Here is a 21,535-nt window from a genome sequence, read left to right on the forward strand (position 1 = left end):
AGTTAGGGGCTCCGGCAGCCACCCAGGTGAGACTCGGTGCGGCCTGGATTGGAGCTCTGCGGTGCAGGTGGTTGGAGGGGAGAGACGGGGAGGAGCAGAGCGTGACTCTGAGGGTTCTGTCCTTCTCTCTGGGAGCCTGGGAGGCCATCCCCGTTTCCTGAGGTGGGCCCACTGTGGGAGGGACCCGAGTTGTTGGAACGTGGCGGGTGTGAGAGGCTCTCAGACGTCGGGGCAGGATGGCAACCAGGCGGTTGTTACCCCGCCTGGGAGTTGGGAAGCTAGGCATTGGGGACGGTTGGCAGGCAGGTGCGCGGGAGCCGGGACCAGCTGCAGTGCCGCGGAGGGAGTGTGGACTGCGACCCCGGCCACTAGCGTTAGGGCCCTGTGAAAGGTCACTGGGGACATTGGCCTTGGGAGGGGTGGTTGAGGTGAAAGGGGGTTTGAGAGAAAGTGGGGGGGACAGACAGTAGAGAAAAATGGTGAGTCCTGAAGATGAGAAGGAATTGTCTAGAAGAAAGGGGTGGGGGTAGGAGGCTGCCCGTGGACAGGACAGGGGAGCTTCCAGGTGGGGAGGGAGGAAGCCTGGCTGCCGAATGAGACGGGTCAGAGTGGGAGGCAGCAGGGCCGGGGGCGGGGCAGGGAGTCCAGGGCTTTGTGCTGGGGGTGCTGGGGGGCCAGAAAAGGGGTTTAAGCAGAGGCTGTACTTGTTCAAGTTCGTGTTTCGAGCTGCCCTTTCAGCTGACAAGCCTTTGGGGGACAGGATGGGAAAGGGAGGGACCTTTTCCACTGAGCCTGTCCTCTCTCTCTCTCCCTTTCTTGAGGGGTTCAGGATTTCCCAGGTGCAGCTGGCAGATTCCGGCCTCTTCACCTGTGTGGCTGCAAGCCCAGCTGGCGTGGCCGACAGAAACTTCACCTTGCAGGTGCACGGTATGGAGCAGGGGCGTGGAATCAGCCTGTGCTTTGGCCTTAGGGTGTAAGAGTGAAGGCTCTTGGGAGCAAACATGGCGATTCAGGCTGTTCATCTCGCAAGTAGCTGCTGGACACTGTAGTGTTCCAGGGCCCTGCCAGGCACTGGGGTACAGCAGTGAGCAGGGGTGGCCCCTGCCACCAGGAGGTCAGTGCAGGGCACAACTCAGGTATCTGGTGCTACCGGGGGAAGGACAGGGTGCTGTGGGAGCACAGCATGGGCATTTCACCTGGCCTCAGGACTTCGGGGAAGGCTTCCTGGAGGAGGTGAGGTCTCAGTTGAAGATTGGAATGAGAAGGAATTCTCTGCGGCTGAGGGCCACCTGGCATGGAAAGAAATGGGTCATGCCCACTCCCTTGCCCTGCACAGTGCCCCCTGTCCTGGAGCCGGCGGAGTTCCAGAATGATGTGGCAGTGGTCCGTGGCTCCCCCGTGGTCCTTCCCTGTGAAGCCCAGGGCCACCCCCTGCCCCTGGTATCGTGGATGAAGGATGGGAAGCCCTTGTTGCTCCAGAGCCTTGAACAGGGGCCCAGCCTGCAACTGGAGACAGCAGAAGCTGGGGACTCGGGGACCTACTCCTGCATGGCCGTGAGCGAGGCGGGGGAAGCAAGGAGGCATTTCCAGCTGACAGTGATGGGTGGGTCATCTGCCCCCAGTGCTGGCTTCCCTGGGCCAAGAGGGGAGGGGGGCCTCTGGGAGTGATGGAGAAGGTGCTGAGGGAGGCCAGCGCCCCAAAGGCAGCTGGGACGTTTCACTCTCCCGGTGCTGCACGCCTCAGTCTTGTCCCCCAAACCACGTAAAGCGGGGACAGCAGCCACTGAAAGCTGGGTGGGAGCAGAGCCCCAAGCCTCCAGCACAGGCTTTTCCAGTGTTGTTATATGTTAGGAAAGTGGGTGTTGGTTGCGCCTTCTCCTCCGTGCTGCGTCCTCGCTGGTTTTAAAGCAGAAGTGATTGTCCTAGGCAGGCGGACCGGGTTTCTCTTGTTTTTAGGACCCTGTCCCACACCCCCACCTGCCTGTTTGTGGCTGTGTCTGCTGTCAGCACCTGGGTGGTGGGGGAGGGGGTGGACCCCAGCGCCCACTGCTCTAAGCATGGCCCCCACAGCTGACCCATGGCCTGGCGTTTTGTAGATCCCCCCCACATCGAGGACTCAGGCCAGCCCGCAGAGCTGTCGCTCAGCCTTGGCGCCCCCTTGGAGCTCCGCTGTGATGCCCGGGGCACCCCCCCACCCAACATCACCTGGTATAAAGACGGGCAGGCTCTGAGCAGCCAGGAGGACAGCAAAGGGACTGGGCAGCTGCTCCGGATAGAGGCTGTGCAGGTGCTGCTGTCTTGCTGTCTGTGGCATGAGTCTGGGGGAGGGGGCAGGAAGGGAGGAGAGGGACCCAGAAGCACTGGCAAGGTTTGGCTGAGCTCCTCCTTTGTGTGGGGTAAGGATGTAGAGATGACCCACCTGGGCCATGCCCTCGGGGGCTCCCAGCCAGGTCAGAGCCAAGGCTGATGCAGAAACCATATAACCAGAGGAGGGCTAGTGCAGTCAGGGGGAGCTTCCTGTAGGAGGCAGGCTTTGCCCTAGCCCTGAAGCAAGGGTGAGAGAGAGATAGAGAAGAAACATCCCAGAGAAGGGAACAGGTTGGTTGGAAAAGCGGCATGGCAGACTCAGCAGGCTCCTTAGTTGTGAAGGAAGGAAACCAGGTCAGGAGGTGGGCAGGCTGGGGCCAGGGGCAGCTGCTCACCCTACTGCATCCCCAGGTGGGCGATGGAGGGCTGTACACTTGCCTGGCCCAAAGTCCTGCCGGCGAAGTCGAGAAGAGCTTCCGGGTCAGGGTTCAAGGTAGGGGTGTCAGGAGGTGGGCAGGAGAGGGAGGCAGGATGGAACCTGCAGGAGCGGGTCCATCACTCCTGCCCTCTGTGCGTCCCCAGCACCTCCAAACATTATTGGGCCCCGAGGCCCCCGCTCTGTGGTCGGCCTGGCCCCGGGGCAGCTGGTTCTGGAGTGCTCCGTGGAGGCAGATCCAGCCCCTGAGATTGAGTGGCACCGCGATGGCATCCTGCTGCAGGTGGGTGCCAGGCTGGGGACCCAGGGACACCTCCTTCTGTCCCCCTCCGGCCCCAGACCCTGACCAGACTGGATGCCAGGTGCTGAGGGCCTGCTCTGTGCCAGCACTTGGCGTAACTGCGCTCCTGGTGTTTTCTACCCGTGTTATTGTCGCTCCATAGCGCTGATGGGGACACTGAGGCAAGGCCCAGGTTTGCCCAAAGGGCTCCGATACACATCTGTGTTCCTCCCATTATAACTTTGAGCTACGCTTAGTGTCTGTGTGACCCAGGACCAGTGTCTGAGGTTCTCTGTGCTCACCCCTGAAGTGGGGCGTTTGCTGCTGTGGACCCAAGGATTGCAGATCTGGTGGGAGCCCCAGCCCCTGATAGGAGCCTAAGCCCCCTCTGCACCCTCCCTGGTAGGCAGAGCTCCAGGGGAAGGGGGTTCCCTTCCTCCCACAGGACCCTGTTTCCCAGGAGGGTCCCCAGCTGGGCATCAAGTCGGGGCTCCAGGCCAGCCGAAATGGGCGAGGGGCCATTGGCCAGCCCCACGGTTCCTTGGTCCTATCTGGCTGGTGCCAGGGGACCAGCCTGACCCAGCCCAGCACTGATGAGGGTCTCTCCACCCTGGGGGGCTCTGCAGGCAGATGCTCACACCCAGTTCCCGGAGCAGGGCAGGTTCCTACAGCTGCAGGCCCTGAGCATGGCTGACAGTGGCGAATACAGCTGCACAGCCCGCAACGCCGCGGGCAGCACCCGGGTGGCCTTCCACGTGGAGATCCGCAGTGAGTGGGCCCACCCCACCCGCCCTGCCGGTCCCCGCAGAGCTGCAGGCTCCCACAACCCGCGCCCTCTGTGCCCCTCCTACAGCGGTGCCCACCATCCAGCCGGGACCACCGGCAGTGAACGCCTCTGTGAACCAGACGGCCCTGCTGCCCTGCCAGGCAGATGGGGCACCCCCACCCCTCGTGAGCTGGCGGAAGGATGGGGTGCCCCTGGATCCTGGGAGCCCCAGGTGAGAGCTAGAAGGGGTGGGTCTCAGGTACCTCTTTGCAGGTTATCAGTTGGAACCCACGTGGGCAGTTGGAGCAGGAGGTAACTGTGTCCCAGGACATGGTTCTTCTCAGAACCCAGCAATAGGCATATATATTTGTTCAGAGCCCCTGGTGGCCGTCTGTCCATCTGGTTTGACTCTTGGTTACTAATCTCTGTTTCTGTGTGTATGGGCTTCCTGCCTCTCTCTGAAACCAATTTTCTACACCTTCTTTCTCTGTCAACATGGCAGAAATGGCTCCCCTTGGCCCCAACTTAGAGTCCTCAGTTCATAAATCTGCAATGCATAGAGAGCTGTCTAGGAACCTCAGTTCCAAATTCCCAGGGCAGGGAATTCCATTGGCCCAGCCAGGATGACGTGCTCCTCCTCAGTCCAATCAGCTGTGGCTGGGGGTGGGGTTACCCAGAACAGACATGGCCCTTGGGAAGAGGCCATTCTCAGATCTAGGGACCATTCTCAGAAAGATGGGGTTGCCTCTGCCTGCTGACTCCTGGGGAGAGGTTGGGTCCAGGTAGGAACACAGGAGCCCTGAAGCAGCCTCTCTTGCCGTTTCTGATGCCGGGTCAGGACTCGTGGCTAGGGCCACACTGACCTTGGCCTCACAGGTGCAAGACTCCTGAGTTAGGACCTCTTGCTGGGAAAGCTGGGCACAGGGGAGGGTCTTGCTGGTGACACCACCGGGAACCCAGTCGCTCGAAGGGTCTTGCTGGTGTGCTGGTCTCAATGGCATCCCCTCCCTCCAGTTCCAGGTTGCAGGTTCTGCCTGAGGGTTCCCTGAGGATCCAGCCAGTCCTTGCCCAGGACGCTGGCCACTACCTCTGCCTGGCATCCAACTCTGCAGGCTCTGATCGGCAAGGCCGTGACCTCCAGGTCTTCGGTAGGTGGACAAGTGAAGGTGCGTTCTTGCCTTCAGCATCCATCCTGGGACTGGGCCAGGTTCCGCTGCGCTTCTGGCTCATTCTAGCTGTCAGGAGCCAACAGCCATGACCTCCAAATGTTTTTGACAACGAAGCCCATTAGTAAAAAGTTTTTAGCATCACACTCAAAAGACGCATATTTATTTTTATGCACATGTATTGCCTACACTCACTACTGTGCCGCCTTATTGAATGTGATAAAACACACAAGAGATGTAAGCCACTGGGAAGGGGAAGGTTCAGAACCGCTGAGCCAGGTGCTCCGATGGCTTTGCCCCCTCCCACCCATCCCCTCGGGGGAGGCTGCGCTGCGGGCCTTGGCCTTGGGCAGGTAGTTAGGGGGACGCCAGCCTCCGGGGTGAGCCAAGGCCCATTACCCAGACTCTGGGAGCCCAGCAGGAGGTCCCCAAGGGTGTCTCTCCTGCCTCCTCTCCCCTGCTTTTTTGGGGTGGGGGGTTTTCCCTGGCCTCTCCCATCCTGCATGCTGTCCCCTGACCACTGCTCTCTCCCCAGAGCCTCCCGCCATTGCCCCCAGCCCCTCCGACCTGACCCTGGCAGCCCACACCCCGGCCTCCCTGCCCTGCGAGATCAGTGGCTCGCCCAGGCCCCTCGTGGTCTGGTGGAAGGATGGACAGAAGCTGGACTTCCGCCTGCAGCAGGGTGCCTACCGGTACTGAGCAGGCCTTCTGGTCATATGCTGAGCTGCTCAGGGTGGGGAAGGGGCGTGCCAACCTCACCGAGGGCGACCCAGGTCAGAAATGGAGGCAGGAACATGCTCTGGGGCTCAGCAAAGCCATCCCCAGAGCCTGTGTCCCGGCCTCAGGGGCCAGGGGGTTCCTCACACTGGGATGTCAGGCAGAGGGAGGGGGCATTGGAGACACACAGCCAAACAGAAAATGCTTGGCCTTTAAAACCATGGCGGTCACTGCTTGCAGACATTTCAGGAAGCCCAGGTTCCTGCTGGCGGAGCCTGGACCCAGGGCCCCTGCAGGAACCTTGGCCTCCCTGCTTCTCCAACGTGGCTGGTCTTGGAATGGCCACTGGGAACCCGAAGGGAGTCCCCTCACCCATTAACTCACCAAACACGGGCTATGTCAGGTGCCAGCTCATCCGGGGCTTTGTGGCTACAGCAGGTGTTTGTTGGTCACAGAGGTCTGATCGGGGAGTTGGGTGTAGTTACTAAAAGAGATGTCATCACAGAGGGTGAATGCAGGAAATGTTCAGGATTACAGAGAAGCAGGGATTGGGAAGGAAAATTGCCCCCAAACTAGACCTTTGGAGGTGGAAACTTCCAGAAGATCCTAATAGTCAGGGCTGGGGGCCAGATACAGGAAAAGGAAACAGTCATGAGTCCATGCACCACCACCCCATGTCACCTTCCAGATTCCCAGGGCAGGGAGGCCACAGCTGGCTGGTCTCAGGTCAGCCAGGCCAGTCACTTGGTAGCCAATCATCTGTCTGTCTGTCTGTCTGTTCATCCCAGGCTCCTGCCCTCCAATGCCCTGCTCCTCACAGCCCCCAGCCCTCAGGACTCAGCCCAGTTTGAGTGCGTGGTGAGCAATGAGGTGGGCGAGGCCCGCAGGCTGTACCAGGTGACCATCCATGGTGAGTTGGAGGCAGGGTCTGAGGAGGAAGCCAGGATGGGTCTTTGACCTCCTCTCCTGGCTGCTCTCTTCACCTGCAGGGACTTGACTGGCTGCCTGTCAGCCTTCCTGTGCTGCACGGGCCACCTCCTCCAGGAAGCCCTCTCTGATCCTGCCCTACCCACACTGACATAACCCTGGCTCCAGCACAGCCCTGACACGTGCGAGCTGACAGGAGGGACCTCTCCCAGTTCAGAATGTTCTGAACCCAAACCTGGCCTCGTCATCCCCCTGGTTAAAATCCCTCCCTCTAGTGCCCACTGACCTCAGGATAGAATGCAAGGTGTCCCCTGGGCCCACAAGGCCCCTTGTGGGCTGGCTCCACTGACCCCCACCCCCAGCCCAGATTAAGCTCACTCCATGGCTGGCCTCCCTCCGAGACCCAGCCTGCTGTTGAGCTTTTTGTCCCTCACCTCTGGGCCTTCACACACACTGTTCCCTCTGCTGTGAACATTTCCCTTTGCCCTTCACCGAGCCAACACCTGCATCCTCAGATCTCAGGTTAAATGCCACGCGCCCTGCCCTGAGCTGCTGCCAGCTCCCAGCTGCCTGAGATGCCCAGCTGGTGTCTCTGCAGAGGGCAGTTTATAACCATCCCTGTGCCCAGCCAAAAGTATTTCTGGAGTGAGGGAATGTGACTTCTGCCCTGTTGTACCTCCCTTCCTGGCCCTTGGTCACTAATATCACTGTGGGCCTCAGTCTCATCCACCTGGCCCGTGCCCGGGTGGTCCCCATGGGCCTCAGCAGGCCTTACGCCTGCTCTCATGTTTCAGTGCCCCCCACCATTGCCGATGACCAGACAGACTTCACTGTGACCAAGATGGCTCCCGTGGTCCTCACGTGCCACAGCACAGGCGTGCCAGCCCCGGTGGTGTCCTGGAGCAAGGCAGGCACCCGCCTGGGGCTGCGGGGGACTGGCTATCGTGTCTTGCCTTCAGGTAAGTAAGGGGGGCCACAGGGAAGCTGCTGCTGAGGGGACAGGGAACTGGGCAGAGGGTGAGGAAGTGGCCCGCTGGGCTGTGTCATAGAGCAAGGTGGAAGTTTGGCCTGGCTCTGCCTTTCCCCCGTTGTGTGACCTGGAGAGACCCCTTGCCCTCTCTGGGCCTCTGTGTCCCTACCCGTGTACTAGGGCACTGCTGTCCTTCATGTGTCCCCTGATGCTAGATGGCAAATCAGTGCTGCTTCATGGCCAAGTGAGAAGACTAATAGTTTCATACAGCCAGCTTTACCTCACTAGAAGGATTATCCTTTATGCTACAATTATTCTTTTCTTAATAATTGGTGTTGAAAGTTTCTTTCTTTTATGAAATTAAGGTGATTGTAGGCGGTGACTTTTAAAATGTCTTAATCAAAATAAACAGTTGGCAACTTTATGGGGATTCAAATTAAATGTATTCATTGGTTAGTTCATGAAATCCTAAAGTCTGAGAACTACCTGCCAGTTCTGTGGTTTTCAAACCCTTGCAAAGCAACAGAAACCTTCCTTCTGACAAGGGGTTACAGGGAGGCCCAACATGCAAAACAGCCGAGGTGCCAGATGGGTCTGGGACCAGGGTGGGAGCTGCAGGTGGTCCTCCCTCTCCTTGCCCACCCAGCGGGCCCTCGGGCTCCACTTTACCTAATTGCTCAGGTGCAGCCTCTGGTCTTAGAAAGGTAAAACGGTGTTCTTTGAGAACCCAAGTCTAAAGGAGGGAGGACAGAGGAGGCAGTAATCTGGGAGGCTTCCTGGAGGAGGCAAGTTTTGAGACCTGGGGAACCATGGGTGGTCCAGGGATTATAAATGGGCAGGAAGGGAGGCTGAGTGGCTTAGACCACAGACACCAGGTTGGGGCCCTGTAAGGCAGGCTGGCTCCATCACTGAAGACTTCTGTCTCCTCACACACACCCTTCCTGCCTCTTCCCACCTGCAGGCGCCCTGGAGATTGGGCAGGCCCTCCCCATCCACGCTGGCCGCTACACCTGCACAGCCCAAAATGCCGCAGGCGTGGCTCACAAGCACGTGGTCCTGACTGTGCAAGGTAGGGTCCCGAGGGCCTTCAGCTCAGACTGCCTCGGCCCTGAGGGCAGGGGAGCAGGTAGAGTTACAGGCAGGTGGGGCTGGGGAGGGAGGGGAGGGTCCAGGATCCAGATCCCCAGACCTGCCTCTGATCTCACTTCCCCGTGGGACTCTGGGAGAAAATCAGCCCACCTGTGCCTTCGTGCCGAAGTTTCCAGAACCTTCTATTCTTCCTGAAGTCCTCTCTCTCCAGTGCTCAGAGGCCATGTGGTTGGGTGTCCCAAGGTGTTAAGGCGTCCCCAGGGACTTCTGCCTCCTGTTCCTTTGCAGCCTCTCCCGTGGTGAAGCCGTTGCCCAGCGTGGTTCGGGCCTTGGTGGAGGGGCAGGTGCTGCTGCCTTGTGAGGCCTTGGGTATCCCCCGGCCAAGCGTCACCTGGCAGAAGGAGGGGCTCAGCATCCCTGCAGGTGCGTCTCCACCAAGACCAGTGCCAGAGGGAGGAGGACAGCGTGGGCATGGGGTACTCCCTCCGCCCACCCCCACCCCAGCCCTCTGCAGACCTGCAGGAGGCCAGACAGCCCCAGTCCCCTTTTCACCTCCTACCTCCTTCCACCACCCAGAGCCTGAGATTCTACCTAAGGACTCAGCGCCCGGGTTGGGAGGTTGAGAAGGGGACAGCCTGCCCAGGCTCTGGGTCCAGCTTCTGTGCTCACTCTGCCCCTCCCCCATCACCCTGTGACCGCAGAGTCACCTGCTGCCTGGTCAGACAGAACAGCCAGGACACCCCCCTGCACTCCTCAGGGGTCCTGCAGCCCGAGCCGCTAGATCCTGGTTTTCTCCCACCCAATCCAGGAGGGAATACCCAGGTCCTACCCAGCGGACAGCTGCGGATTTTCCATGCCAGCACAGAGGATGCTGGGAACTACTTTTGCATCGCCCAGAACAGCGCAGGCAGCGCCGTGGGCAAAACTCGGCTGGTGGTACAAGGTGGGCCCAGGGAAGGGGCCCAGGTGGGCCGGCGAGATGGGGGCTTTGAGGCCCCCGAGAGCCTCTCCCTTCTCTGCCAGGCTCTGAGCCCCAGTGGGGCACGTCCCTGTGTCTTCCTCTATGCCAACTGCTGTGGGTCTAGAAAGAACTGGGAGAAAATTGTGTGCCCAGGTCTGACTTCAAATGATAACTCTGGCCCTGGCTGGGTGGCTCAGTGGGTTAGAGCATCGTCCCAATACGCCAAGGTTATGGATTAATTCCCTGGTCAATGAACGCATAACTAAGTGGAACAACACACTGATGTTTCTCTCTCTCTCTCAAATCAATTTTTTTAAAGTAATATTAAAAATAGATATACAGATAACAACTCTAGTCCCCTCTGTCTCCCCAGCCCCTCTTGGGACACTAAACTCATCATCCCTCGTTCATTCTGGCTTTCCTGTAGCAAGACATTTCTGTCCCTTCTCCTACACAGACTTTCCTTAGTTGGACCAATCATTGTCTCCAAATGCAAAGGAGACGTCGCTGGCCCCACACCTGCAGGTGTCCTGGGATGGTCAGTGCGGGCCAGACCTGCTTTGACCCGGTGCTCTGCTGGGTATCTCCTGTCGGGGGCTGTGTACGGCTGAGGTCGGACTTTGGCTAGGAGCCCAAAGGGGCTCCCGGCTCCACGCCTCCTCCCCAGCGTCTTTGTCCAGCGGGCTCCTCTTCCCTGTGACCTGGAGCATGACTGCTGGTCACCAGAGTGCCAGACACCAAGCCCACCAAGCCAGTGGCCTGCACTCTGCCCCAACGTAGCTACCCCCCCACATAGGAGGAAAGTACACAAGCTCCGTGGTCCCGGAGGCAGCCTGATGGGGGATCTGTGCCCACATGGAGTCTGGTCTGGGACGCCTCTGTCCAGAAGCTTTAGTCACTGTGTATGTGTGAATGTGTGTACACACATGTGCGTGCGTGTGCAGTGAGGTCAGCCTGTCACAGCTCTTCACCAAGCTCGAGAGTCCCCAGTTGTCCAGACCCTGGGTAGTGGTCTGTGACTGCGGAGTTAGTGGTAGCAGCAGATGGGGTGAAGGCAGGGACTAAGGAGTGTGCCAAGGCCCTGGGGCAGGGGCAGCCCACCCTAGCCCAGCCCCAGTGCCCAAGTAGACCACCTTCCTGTCCCCACAGTCCCTCCTGTGATCGAGGCCGGCCTCCCCGACCTGTCCACCACTGAAGGCTCCCATGCCCTCCTGCCCTGCCCTGCGAGGGGCAGCCCCGAGCCTGGCATCACCTGGGAGAAAGATGGCCAGCCTGTGTCTGGAGCAGAGGGCAAGTTCACCATCCAGCCCTCTGGGGAGCTGCTGGTGAAGAACTCGGAGGTGAGACCCCAGCCCTGGAGCACAGAGGGGAACCATAGTGACAAGGGGAGCAGCCACCATCTGCTGCGCACCCCCATTTGTCACACTGTGGGCTGAGCACTGTGCGGTCTTAATCCCAGGACCCTGGGAAAATAGGTGTTATCATCCCCAAGGACAGATGACAAAACTGAGCCTTTGAGTGTACCCAGTGTTCCCAAGACAGGCTCATGCCAGGCAGAACCAAGATTTGAACCTGAATCTCCATGACTACTCCTGCGGGGGGTGGGGGCGGGGAGGGAGCCTGGACCGGGGCAGGGCTATGGCTACAGCTTTGTGTCCCCAAACTGCACCCACTCGGCTGTTCTCCACCTCATGTCGTGTTGACCTGAGCCAGGGCCATGGGTGGGAACCCCGAGCCCCTCCCCATCGGCACTTGCTAGATTCTGTAATTCCAAAATGGGCTGCTCTCCAGATGGCCGTGTGGCTGCTCGGTGGGCACATCTGGAAGGGGTCAGGGGGCCTCAGACCCTGCTGCCCAGAGGGCCGGGTTGTGCAGTGGTGAGTGCGCCAGCCCCACCGGAATGTACGGCGGATCTTTTCCTCCCGGAGCGTCCCCATGGATGGTGTGAGCGCAGCTGAGCTGCTGCTGCTGCAGAGCTGGTGCTGAGCGCAGGGCCCACATGTGGAAGGTGCTCGGGAAACGGAGACTGTTAGGGTGGCGTGGGCAGGGCTTGGGTTATGCAGTCGCAGAGCCGCAGGCAGCTCTGGAGAGGTGCAGCAGTGCGAGGGAGAAGTCGAGCTGTGTGACCTTGGGCAACTCACTCAGCCTCTCTAGGCTAGATGCTCCAGGAGGCAGTTCTCAGGCTGACCCCTCCCTGTGTCTGCAGAGCCAGGACGCTGGTACCTACACCTGCACGGCCGAGAACCCTGTGGGCCGCGCCCGCCGCCGTGTGCACCTCACCATCCTGGCGCTGCCTGTCTTTACCACCCTGCCTGGGGACCGCAGCCTGCACCTTGGGGACAGACTGTGGCTTCGTTGTGTGGCCCAGGGCAGCCCTACCCCTCGCATTGGCTGGATTGTCAACGACCGGCCCGTCACAGGTCTGGGCCTGCTGTGTGGCTGGGGGACAGCAGCCGGGACCCTGGGAGGTGGAGGAGGGCGAGCAGGGGAGCTCCAAGCTCACGGAGAGCAGGAAAAGGGTGTGCGCGCTGTGGGTTCTGGGTCTCCAGACTCGGTCCTGTGCAGGGTGATTGGGCAAACCCATGTGTGGCCATATGTGACAGTCACATGTCAGATCTGGCAAGAAGCCACCTGCAAAGCACACTGTACCCCGGAGACCTCGGGGCCAGGGGAGGACCCTGTGTTCCAGCCCATTGCTGTGGGCCTCTCCACAAACCTCTTTCCTGAGGGCTCTGTCTCCCCACCTGGGCCCCAGGTGGTTTTTAGGGCAACAGGGAGCCCGGAAGGCTATATAGTAGGTGCTCAATAAATGTCTGCTGAATTACTCAAATGCAAAAAGTCTCTGCAAAATGATATTTTCAGGCTCCCTGAAAGTGTGTGAGAAGGCTTTCTCCCACCACTTCCTGTGGAGGGCACTTGAACAAGTGATTCAATCTCCCTGAGCCCAGCATCTTCACCTTAAAGTGCAGCCCTGGCTGGTGTGGCTCAGTGGATTGAGCGCTGGCCTGCGACCTAAAAGGTCACTGATTCAATTCCCAGTCAGGGCCCACGCCTGGGTGGCGGGCCAGGTCCCCGGTTGGGGGCACGTGAGAGGCAACAGATCAATGTTTCTCTCTCACTCTGACGTTTCTCTCCATCTCTTTCTCCCTCCAGTCTCCTCTCTCTAAAAATAAATAAATAAAATATTTTTTAAAAAATGCAGATAGCAGGGGTCCTGAGGGCGGGATGGTTTCATGCAGCAGCCTGTGTTAACAGGCCCCCAAAGACTTACCCGTGACCATCCATCCAGCTCACAGTGTGGGGCTGGAAATGAGAAATGGCAGGTTCTCAACCACATCCTCTAACGCAGCCTGTGCTTCCCCTGAGTCAGGCGCCCACCAGGGAGAAGGGCCACCTGTTTTCTGTCTTTATTTTTTAAAAGATTTTATTTATTTATTTTTTGGGAGGGAGAAGGAGAGGGAGAGGAACATCGATGTGCAAGAGACACATCGATTAGTTGCCTATCACGTGCCCCCAAATGGGGACCTGACCTGCAACACAGGCATGTGCCCTGACTGGGAATTGAACCGGTGACCTTCTGGTTGGCTGGATAATGCTCAACCCACTGAGCCACACCAGTCAGGGCTTCTATGTCTTTATTAAGCATCTGCTGGGTACTCAGGCCTGAGTTTAGTATTTCAGGGCTTAAGTATGTCTCTTTCTCTGCCACAGAGGGTGTGTCTGAACAGGATGGGGGCAGCACGCTGCAGAGGGTGGCAGTCACCAGAGAGGACAGCGGGACCTACATCTGCTGGGCCGAGAACAGAGTGGGCCGTGTGCAGGCAGTCAGCTTCGTCCACGTGAAGGGTGAGGCATGAGCCGTGTGGCTTTTCTCTGGAGGCCTGCTGAACTCAGTCTATTGGTTTTTTTTTCTGAAAATCTATGAAACTGGCCTTCTGACCGCTGAACCAGTAATTGTCCACCTGGCTGTGTATTAGAATCCCCTCGCACTTTACAAGATACTGAGGCCCAGGGTCCACCCCGACTCAGTGACGCAGCCTCCCTGGGGTGGGCCTCCGGCATGAGCACTTTTTAATCTCCCCAGACAACCTGGCTGCAGGTAGAATGGCGATCTGACCGATCGGCCTGCAGGATTACTCCCAGCTGGACGGTGCCAGTGTGGGAGGCAGGCTTGGGGTCAGGACGCTCTGGCAGAAGGATGCGTGAAGCCTGCCAGCCTGCCCGTTGTCCCCTGCTCAGCCCGGAGCAGCGCAGCAGCCCTTGCTGACACTCTGAGCTAATCTGCTCACCTTCAGGGTGGGTAGCGTGGAGCTTGAGGGAGGGCAGTGAGCACCGGGACACGGCTGCCACTGTGGGGAGATTTAGGCTCAGGAAACCAGAAGGGTAGAAACCTGTACGGCCCTCCAAGGGTGGTGTAAGATTTAAGTGAAACGAGGACCAGGGACATCTCAGTGTGGCTGTGGACAACAGAGCGGTCCTAATGATCACATGGTCCTTGCATTCCAAAGTCCCCAGCAGGTGCTCTGCAGCTGGGGTAACCTGTCCATGGGCGCAGGTATATGACACTCGTCACATTGCCTTTCCTCCTGCACCTGCCTCAGGCATCGCTAATCAATCACAGCACCGTCCCACGCGCCCCCTCCAGCCCCAAGTCCTTCTCAGCACAGTGTTCCTGGCAGCACTGCCAGTCTGTTTCACTTGACCCGCAGCACGGGAGCTGCTTGCCATCTTGACGCGTTGACTAGACACAGCCATGCTGGGCCAGGCCCTGGGGTCTGGGGCCAGGTGTTTGGGGACCGGATTATGGAAGGCTGAGCCCGAGAGCTTCGGACCCCTTGTGCGATGCCCCTTTGTGCAGAGGCTCCCGTCCTACAAGGGGAGGCGTTCTCCTACCTGGTGGAACCTGTGGGAGGCAGCGTCCGACTGGACTGTGAGGTCCGCGGGGAGCCGGCGCCAGACCTCCACTGGATCAAAGACGGCCTTCCGCTGCGGGGCAGCCGGCTCCAGCACCAGCTGCAGAACGGCTCGCTGGCCATCCGCAGGACGCAGGCGAGGAGGGGCCTGGCGCCGTGGGGGGGCACATCTGGGACCACCCTGGGCCTTCCCTGGTTGCTCAGAAGGCTTCTTTAGGTCAGCACCGCCCCCCAAAGTCTGCCAAGTGCATTCCTGCCCGTTACCCAGAGGTCGTCCCCTCCCTGGCTAGGGTGACCTCCAGCCAGTGACTTCGCTCCTCTGTCCCTCAGTTATACCCCCCACTCAGCGGGGCTAATGATCATTTCTGCCTCAGGGTTTATGGTCAGCAATCAGCGAGATGACCCGTGCCAGGTACTTAGGAGTGACTGGCCCCTCCATAATGTCAATAAATGTTATTAATAACAACAGCTCCATGGGGTGGGGCAGGGCACACAGGTCAGAGTGCCGCCTCTGACAGAGGAAGAGACTGAGGCTCCGAGAGGCCCACCACTAATAAGCCCCTGAGGCAGGAATGTACCCCGGCTCTCCTGACTCCTGCGACATGCTGTTTCCAAAGCCCTGGGCACAGGGCAGCCCCCCCCCCCCCCACCTTCCCTGCTCTGTCCCAAGTTGCAGAGGTCATGGAGAACGTCACAGTCTGCTCCTGTCAAGCTCATCGTAGGGGTCCTTGATCTTGCCCATTTGGGAGCCCGTCTGGCCCAGCATTCCCACACTGAGCCGACCACGGAGCACTTTCCTCAAGGAGTCCCTCCCTGTTGGTGCACCGTGGAGGGATAACCCTTCAACATAAGAGTTTGCAGGAGGCGGCTCTCCATCTCTGTGTGCGGCCCCCCAGCGAGCCCATGCCCAGGTCCCAGGAGTGGAAGGGGCTGGACTCTCTTCGGCTGTCTATCGACAAGTGGCCACGGAAGCCGCTCAGACATGTCACTGTGAGGGCCCCATGAGGCCCTGGCTGGCTGAGAGTCTCAGCTCCTTCCTGATTAAAGGGCCCTGCTCCTGTCACCCCTTCCCAGGTCCAGCTGTCCCCGGCTGTCCCCTCCCCCTCATCTCCCTCTCCTGATCACCACTCCCTCCTCGTGTGCCCACCTGCAGATGGACGACGTGGGGCGGTACCAGTGCCTGGCGGAGAACGAGGTGGGCGCCGTGGGCAAAGTGGTGGTCCTCGTGCTGCAGAGTGAGTCTCGGCCCCCCCGTCCCCGGGCCCTGGGGGGCACAGTGTGAGGTGGGCGCTCAGGGGCAGCTGGGCTGAGACCCAGGCTGTCTGGGAAGAAGGGAGCGCTGAGAGCCAGGACCGGGCGCTCGGAATTCTTTTACAAGTATTTATTCAGAACACGCAACCGAAGCCCTGTGGAATGCTCCCCAGGGTAGAATGGGAGTCAGGGTCGGGGCTCTTGAACACCAGGCACCCAACAGCCTGGCCCAGGCAACCATCCATTCAAAACTCAAGACTGTTATTGAGCTCCTGGTGACAGCTCTTGGATTTCCAAAGCACTAGCCGAGCCTCAGAGTGACCTGAAATTCCACAAAGGTCAAAACCTACACATTCAAGCAGGATAAACGCAAAGACGTCCGCGCCCGGACACGTCACGGCCCGCCTTGCTGACAAGGCTTCCTCCGCGCGTCTGAGCGGCTGTGCAGTAATGCGAAGTCCGGGCAGTTTTGGGGGGCGATCAGGAGAGGCCTCCCAGAGGGGGTGGCATTTAAGTTAAGGTCCAAACGCTGAGAAGGAGGCGTCCGCGTGAGCCCGGGGAACGTTGTCCGAGCAGGAGGAGGAGCGGAGCCAAGGCCCTGAGATGGCAGTGAGCCACACGCGCTTCAGTCCCGCTGGTGCAGGGAGCAGGTCCCGGCCTCGGTTCACCTGGGCCTGGGATCGGCTCAGCCGCCTGCTCTGTAACCCCAGGCAAATCATTTCATGCACCGAAGTTTTCTTACCTTTGCCACAGGGATCGTGATACAACAGGCATCGTGCGTAGCTGTGCGGCTTAAATGACGCGATGCACGCCAAGTCCTTAGCCCCGTGCCTGGCACATAGCACGTAATCGATCAGCGCCATCCATCGTGACTACGATTTTATTCAAACTTTCGGTATTTACTAAGATTTGATTTTTCACACCGTTTTATTGAGGCATGATCGAAATTTAAAAAATTAAAAACTTGGGCCAATGTTCAAGTTGTCCAGGGCTCCCTCGTTTCCAGGTTGTCCTCACTCCATTTTTGGCGACCACCTGGTGTGTTCAAGGGGGGCTGACCTCAGGCCAGCAGAGGTGCTGGTTCTCCGTTTGCTTCCGACCAGTTCGGCTCCCTTCCCTGGTTACTCCCCGGTTCCCGGAATCCACTGCCGTCCCTCCCACCCACCGTGCGGCCCTTGGTCCTCGGGCCAGCCCCGCCCTCACAGAACTACTGTGCTGGCCGGGGTGTGGGCGCGGGGAGATGGAGCTTTCCAGGCAGGAAGGCCACGCGCTTCCGCCGGGCTTACCCGAAGTTCTAGACGCTTGTGCCGGGTAAATGATTCTGAGTTCGTCACTTGCCTTGCGTTGGTTTCTGGAGCCCGGAACAGTTGGTTTTGACAATTTTGTCAGGTTTTGTGCTCCTTTTTGGGGGGGAGCCAACTTGCTGAGCCCTTGAGTCAGTGTGGCTGGAGTTACTGTTGAGCCTGACTTACATGGAATGAAGTCTGTCCTGTGTGCTCTGTCCCTTGGGCATGCCCTTGGGAGGTGGCACGAGGGATCGGGGTCAGTTTTATTCACTTCCTTTGCTGTGCGCGTCTCCGCTCTGTGGGGAAACCAGAGCTCACTTATGTGACCCACTGTCGGTCAGTCTCCAGTTTGGGGCAGTAAAGGACAGTGCTGGGGTGGCATTCTTAGGCATGTCTTAGGGTGGACATGCATAGTGGTGTCCTTTAGGGCATCGATCCAGGAGGGGCGTTGCTGGGTCACACGCGTGTCAGCCGCAGGAGATGCTATGCTTGTGGTCCCCTGGTAAAGGGCTCCCAGAGATCGGGCCACAACCTAGTCTGCAGGACCTGTGGACGTTTCCAAGCTTGGGAAAAGGGTCTTTGCTGATGAGGTTAAGGCTCTTGCGCTAAGGAGGCTATCTTGGATTGTCTCCTGGGGAGCCTGAAATGCTGTCACCACTGTTCTTATGAGAGGCGGAGGGAAATGACAGAGAGAAAGGCATTGGGGAGAGACGATATGAAGGTAGAGGAGAGAATGGAGTGATCCAGCCTCAAGCCATGGGAAGCTAGAAACCATGGGAAGCTAGATGCCATGGGATGCTAGAGGCCACTGGAAGCTAGAAGCCACGGGAAGCTAGAGGCCACGGGAAGCTAGAAGCCACAGATGCTAGAGGCCACTGGAAGCTAGAAGCCACGGGATGCTAGAGGCCACGGGAAGCTAGAGGTCACGGGAAGCTAGAAGCCACAGATGTTAGAGGCCACTGGAAGCTAGAGGCCACGGGAAGCTAGAGGCCACGGGAAGCTAGAAGCCACAGATGCTAGAGGCCACTGGAAGCTAGAAGCCACAGATGCTAGAGGCCACGGGATGCTAGAGGCCACGGGAAGCTAGAGGTCACAGGAAGCTAGAAGCCACAGATGCTAGCAGCCACCAGAAGCTGAAAGAAGCATGGAACAGATTGTCCCCTGGAGCCTCTAGGGGAGCATGACACCTTGACTTTCACCCCATGAAATAGCTGGTTTTGAAAGTCTGGCCCCCGGAGCTGTGTTCCGAGGTTCCCAGTGACAGTTGTCATAGGAGCCACGGGAGACTAATACGCCTGGCCGCGGTTTCCCACAGCGCGTGGAGCGATTCCCACTTCTGCCCACAGTGTGTGTGAGTGCCCCTGGCCCACATCCTCACCAGCACGGGCAGTTCCCATGGCCGTCCTTGCAGTCTTTCAGGAGGGCCGTAGTAGGAGGTGGACAGGCATTATCAGCTCTCAGATGAGAAAACTGAGGGTCGTCGAGTGACATGGTGGGAATCATTCCTTGGGGACAGAACCATGTCTGTCCATTTCCTGCGGCATCGAGTACAGGCAGTTCTGGCAAGTGTCGCCCTCTTACTGGATGCAACCTGAATGTCCTGTAATAGGGACGTGGTTAAGGAAGTTATAATGGATCCCAACAATGCAATGCCATGTAGCCACTAAAAATGAATATTTAATGACATGAAAGGTAGTCATGATCTATTCTGGAAAAGGGAGGGAGGGAGGGAGGGAAGGAGAGAGGGAGGGAGGAAGCAGGTGCGCCGTGGTTGCCTTCTCGCGAGGAAGCCGTACCTAGAGGGGAGCACAGGGACAGTGATTGGCCAGGAGGATCACACGTGACTTTTTCTTTCTTTCTTTTTTTTTTTTCTTTTAAACATCACTGTGTGGTTGCCTCTCACTCGCGTCCCCAACTGGGGACCTGACGTGCAACCTAGTCATGTGCCGACTGGGAATCGAACCAGCGACACTTGGCTCGCAGGCCGACGCTCAATCCACTGAGCCACAGCAGCCAGGGTGCCACGTGACTTTTTCTGCCTCTATGTTTTCTGTTCTGTTGAAACGACTCTGTGCCACTCGAATATCTGAAAGTAGTAAAAGGTTTCTAAACCCTGCCCTGGGCCTCCCACAGGTGCCCCGGAGTTCCAGGTGGAGCCCCAGGACGTGACAGTGAGAGCCGGGGAAGATGTGGCCCTGCGGTGCCAGGCGACAGGAGAGCCGGCGCCCACGGTGGAGTGGCTGCGTGCGGGCCAGCCCTTGCAGGCCGGCCGGCGACTCCGGCCCCTGCCGGACGGGAGCCTGTGGATGGAGCGGGTGGAGGCGAGGGACGCGGGTGCATACGAGTGCGTCGCTCACAACCTCCTGGGCTCTGCCACCGCCCGGGCGTTCCTGGCTGTGAAAGGTACGGGGCGTCCCTGCACAGACCACGGGCAGAGGCGGCGTCTCCCCCAAATGGGGACTTGTGCGCTGTTTGTGGGGGACCTGGCCAGAGGCGGATGAAGGTCGGTTGAGGCCCCGAGTGCAGAAGACAATACTGGGCCCCTTAAAAAAATGAGAGAGACAGGGAAAATAAAAATATTTATACACACAGAAAACTTTTTAAAACCGTAAGTGAAACAAGCACATATCCACAAACTAATGTGCGGGGCCCTTCAGAAGTCGGGGCCCAGGGCACATGCCCGGTGCACCCACCATTAAACCCGCCCCTAGACCCGGCCCACTGCCCCGCTAGCTCCCCAACTCTTCACTGAGAGACACAAACTTTGAATGCATCAGCTGGGAGAGGCTTGTGGGTCCTCCTGTCTACTCTGCCCTGTGCAGTCAGGGAAACTGAGGCTCTGAGAGACTAAGGACTTGCAGCTCCTGGTGGACGGGGCACTTGGACCCTCCCAGCTCACCTGGTATAGACACACGTCCTCTCCTGGGACACTTCCCAGCCCCGCGAGGTAGGCAGAGTAACCCCAGGGCCTCCATGGGCTGCTGTGAGAAGTGCCTGAGTCGGTACCTGTCCTGGGCTTTGCCTGGCCGTGGTGTGACCCCAGCCCCCACTGCTGCTCCCTGTGTCGCTGACCCTGCTGTCACGGGTCTCCTCAGGCAGCATCCTCCTCCCTTGCGTCAGGCCAGACTTTAAACCTGAGGAGACGGCTCTCCTGGGAACCCATAAAATGCCCCGGACTAATAGAAAGTCACTGAGTATTAATTCTGGGCCTCTGTTATTTCTGTAAATACTCCCTGGTTGTGGCTTGGTACCACCGTCCCTGTCCATGGCAGATGTCACTCATCTGTCAGCCCACACCACGTCGGACCCCTTCTCCAGGGAGTAACTGCACCTGGGACGTGACACTCTGCTACTTGAAACCCACCACCAGCTCAGTGGGACCCTTTCTGGCCACTGGTCCTCTCCTCTCCTGCACGCAGGGTTGGGACACCCACAGCAGCTCTGAAAATTCAGGGTTCTCCGACACCCAGCCGCAGACGGGGTGCCTCCAGGTCTGAGCACTATCACCCTTCATTTCAGTTCTTACTCCCTTCTGTAGAAACCCCGCAAGCCAGACCACGTGGCTGCTGGTTGGGTCTCCTGTGGCCGCCATAGCAAAGGACCACAGACCAGGGGGCTGACACAGCAGAGGTTTATTTCCGGCGGCTCTGGAGGCTGGAAGCCCAAGGTCAAGGTGTCAGCAGCGTTGGTTCCCTCTGAGGTCTCGGGATACAGTTCAACCCGTAATGGTCTCCTTACCTTTTTAATGGAAACTACTTTTTACTTTGTAGATGTGCATTGTAGAAAGGCCAGATAACTTAGAAAAACTGAAGAAAGAATAATGATCCATTACCTCTCCTGATTCAATGACCAGAAGTAGCTTCGGCGATTATTATTTGGGGTGCCTCTTTCTCTGAATGTAAAAAGATACATTTTTTTTCTTTTTACAAATGAGATCAACTATGCAGGTTGTCTGTACAGCCTGCCATTGTTACACATTCTCCAACATTCAGACAGGATTCCGGGACAAGAAGCCCGGTCCAAGTCGTCTTTAATGGCTTCATAGCCTTCCAAAGGGACGTCTGCTCTGACTTAATTGCCGTTGGCCTTGTAAATAAGCAACAGGTCAACAGGGTTTTCTTTTCCCAGTTTTCCCTCTGAAAACGACACTGAGATGCACCTCTCGTGTGCTGGCCTGAATATTTCTGAAGGGTAAATTTCTTCAAGGGGCTTTGCCGGGGAAAAGGTGGCCAAAGGCTTTGAGCCGCCCCCCACCCCCCCAGCTTTGAACTTGTCTTTTCTCCCTCCTTTCCCATCTGTCTCGGGGCCTACCCTGGCCTTGCGGGAGACAGGAGGCTGCTGCGTCACCCCCTTTCTGAGGAAGTCGAAGGTGGCTTGTCATTCCTGGCCTCCGATCCCCTTTCCTCCTTGAAAGCTGCTGCCTTCTTATCTGCAAGCCCCAGGCCCTTCCTCACCCCCTTATTACA

At 58.5% G+C, this 21,535-nt stretch overlaps 1 protein-coding gene across 1 annotated transcript in view; it reads left to right on the top strand.

Annotated features, from left to right (window-relative positions):
* Positions 1-21,535, top strand: part of HMCN2 (hemicentin 2) — a 132,180-nt gene that overhangs the window by 99,984 nt on the left and 10,661 nt on the right. Inside the window, exons 67-86 of the mRNA XM_090274902.1 lie at positions 830-927; positions 1,337-1,603; positions 2,097-2,287; positions 2,719-2,800; positions 2,890-3,026; positions 3,650-3,791; positions 3,877-4,021; positions 4,804-4,937; positions 5,491-5,647; positions 6,461-6,582; positions 7,394-7,558; positions 8,531-8,638; positions 8,947-9,081; positions 9,467-9,601; positions 10,769-10,959; positions 11,826-12,039; positions 13,331-13,465; positions 14,478-14,668; positions 15,686-15,767; positions 19,203-19,472. Coding sequence (XP_090131028.1) covers positions 830-927; positions 1,337-1,603; positions 2,097-2,287; positions 2,719-2,800; positions 2,890-3,026; positions 3,650-3,791; positions 3,877-4,021; positions 4,804-4,937; positions 5,491-5,647; positions 6,461-6,582; positions 7,394-7,558; positions 8,531-8,638; positions 8,947-9,081; positions 9,467-9,601; positions 10,769-10,959; positions 11,826-12,039; positions 13,331-13,465; positions 14,478-14,668; positions 15,686-15,767; positions 19,203-19,472 — 3,101 coding nt within the window. The remainder of the gene's footprint in view (positions 1-829; positions 928-1,336; positions 1,604-2,096; positions 2,288-2,718; positions 2,801-2,889; positions 3,027-3,649; positions 3,792-3,876; positions 4,022-4,803; positions 4,938-5,490; positions 5,648-6,460; positions 6,583-7,393; positions 7,559-8,530; positions 8,639-8,946; positions 9,082-9,466; positions 9,602-10,768; positions 10,960-11,825; positions 12,040-13,330; positions 13,466-14,477; positions 14,669-15,685; positions 15,768-19,202; positions 19,473-21,535) is intronic.

Source organism: Furipterus horrens, unplaced genomic scaffold (genome assembly GCF_987537825.1).
Source record: "Furipterus horrens unplaced genomic scaffold, mFurHor1.1.pri manual_scaffold_4, whole genome shotgun sequence".
NCBI lineage: Eukaryota > Metazoa > Chordata > Mammalia > Chiroptera > Furipteridae > Furipterus > Furipterus horrens.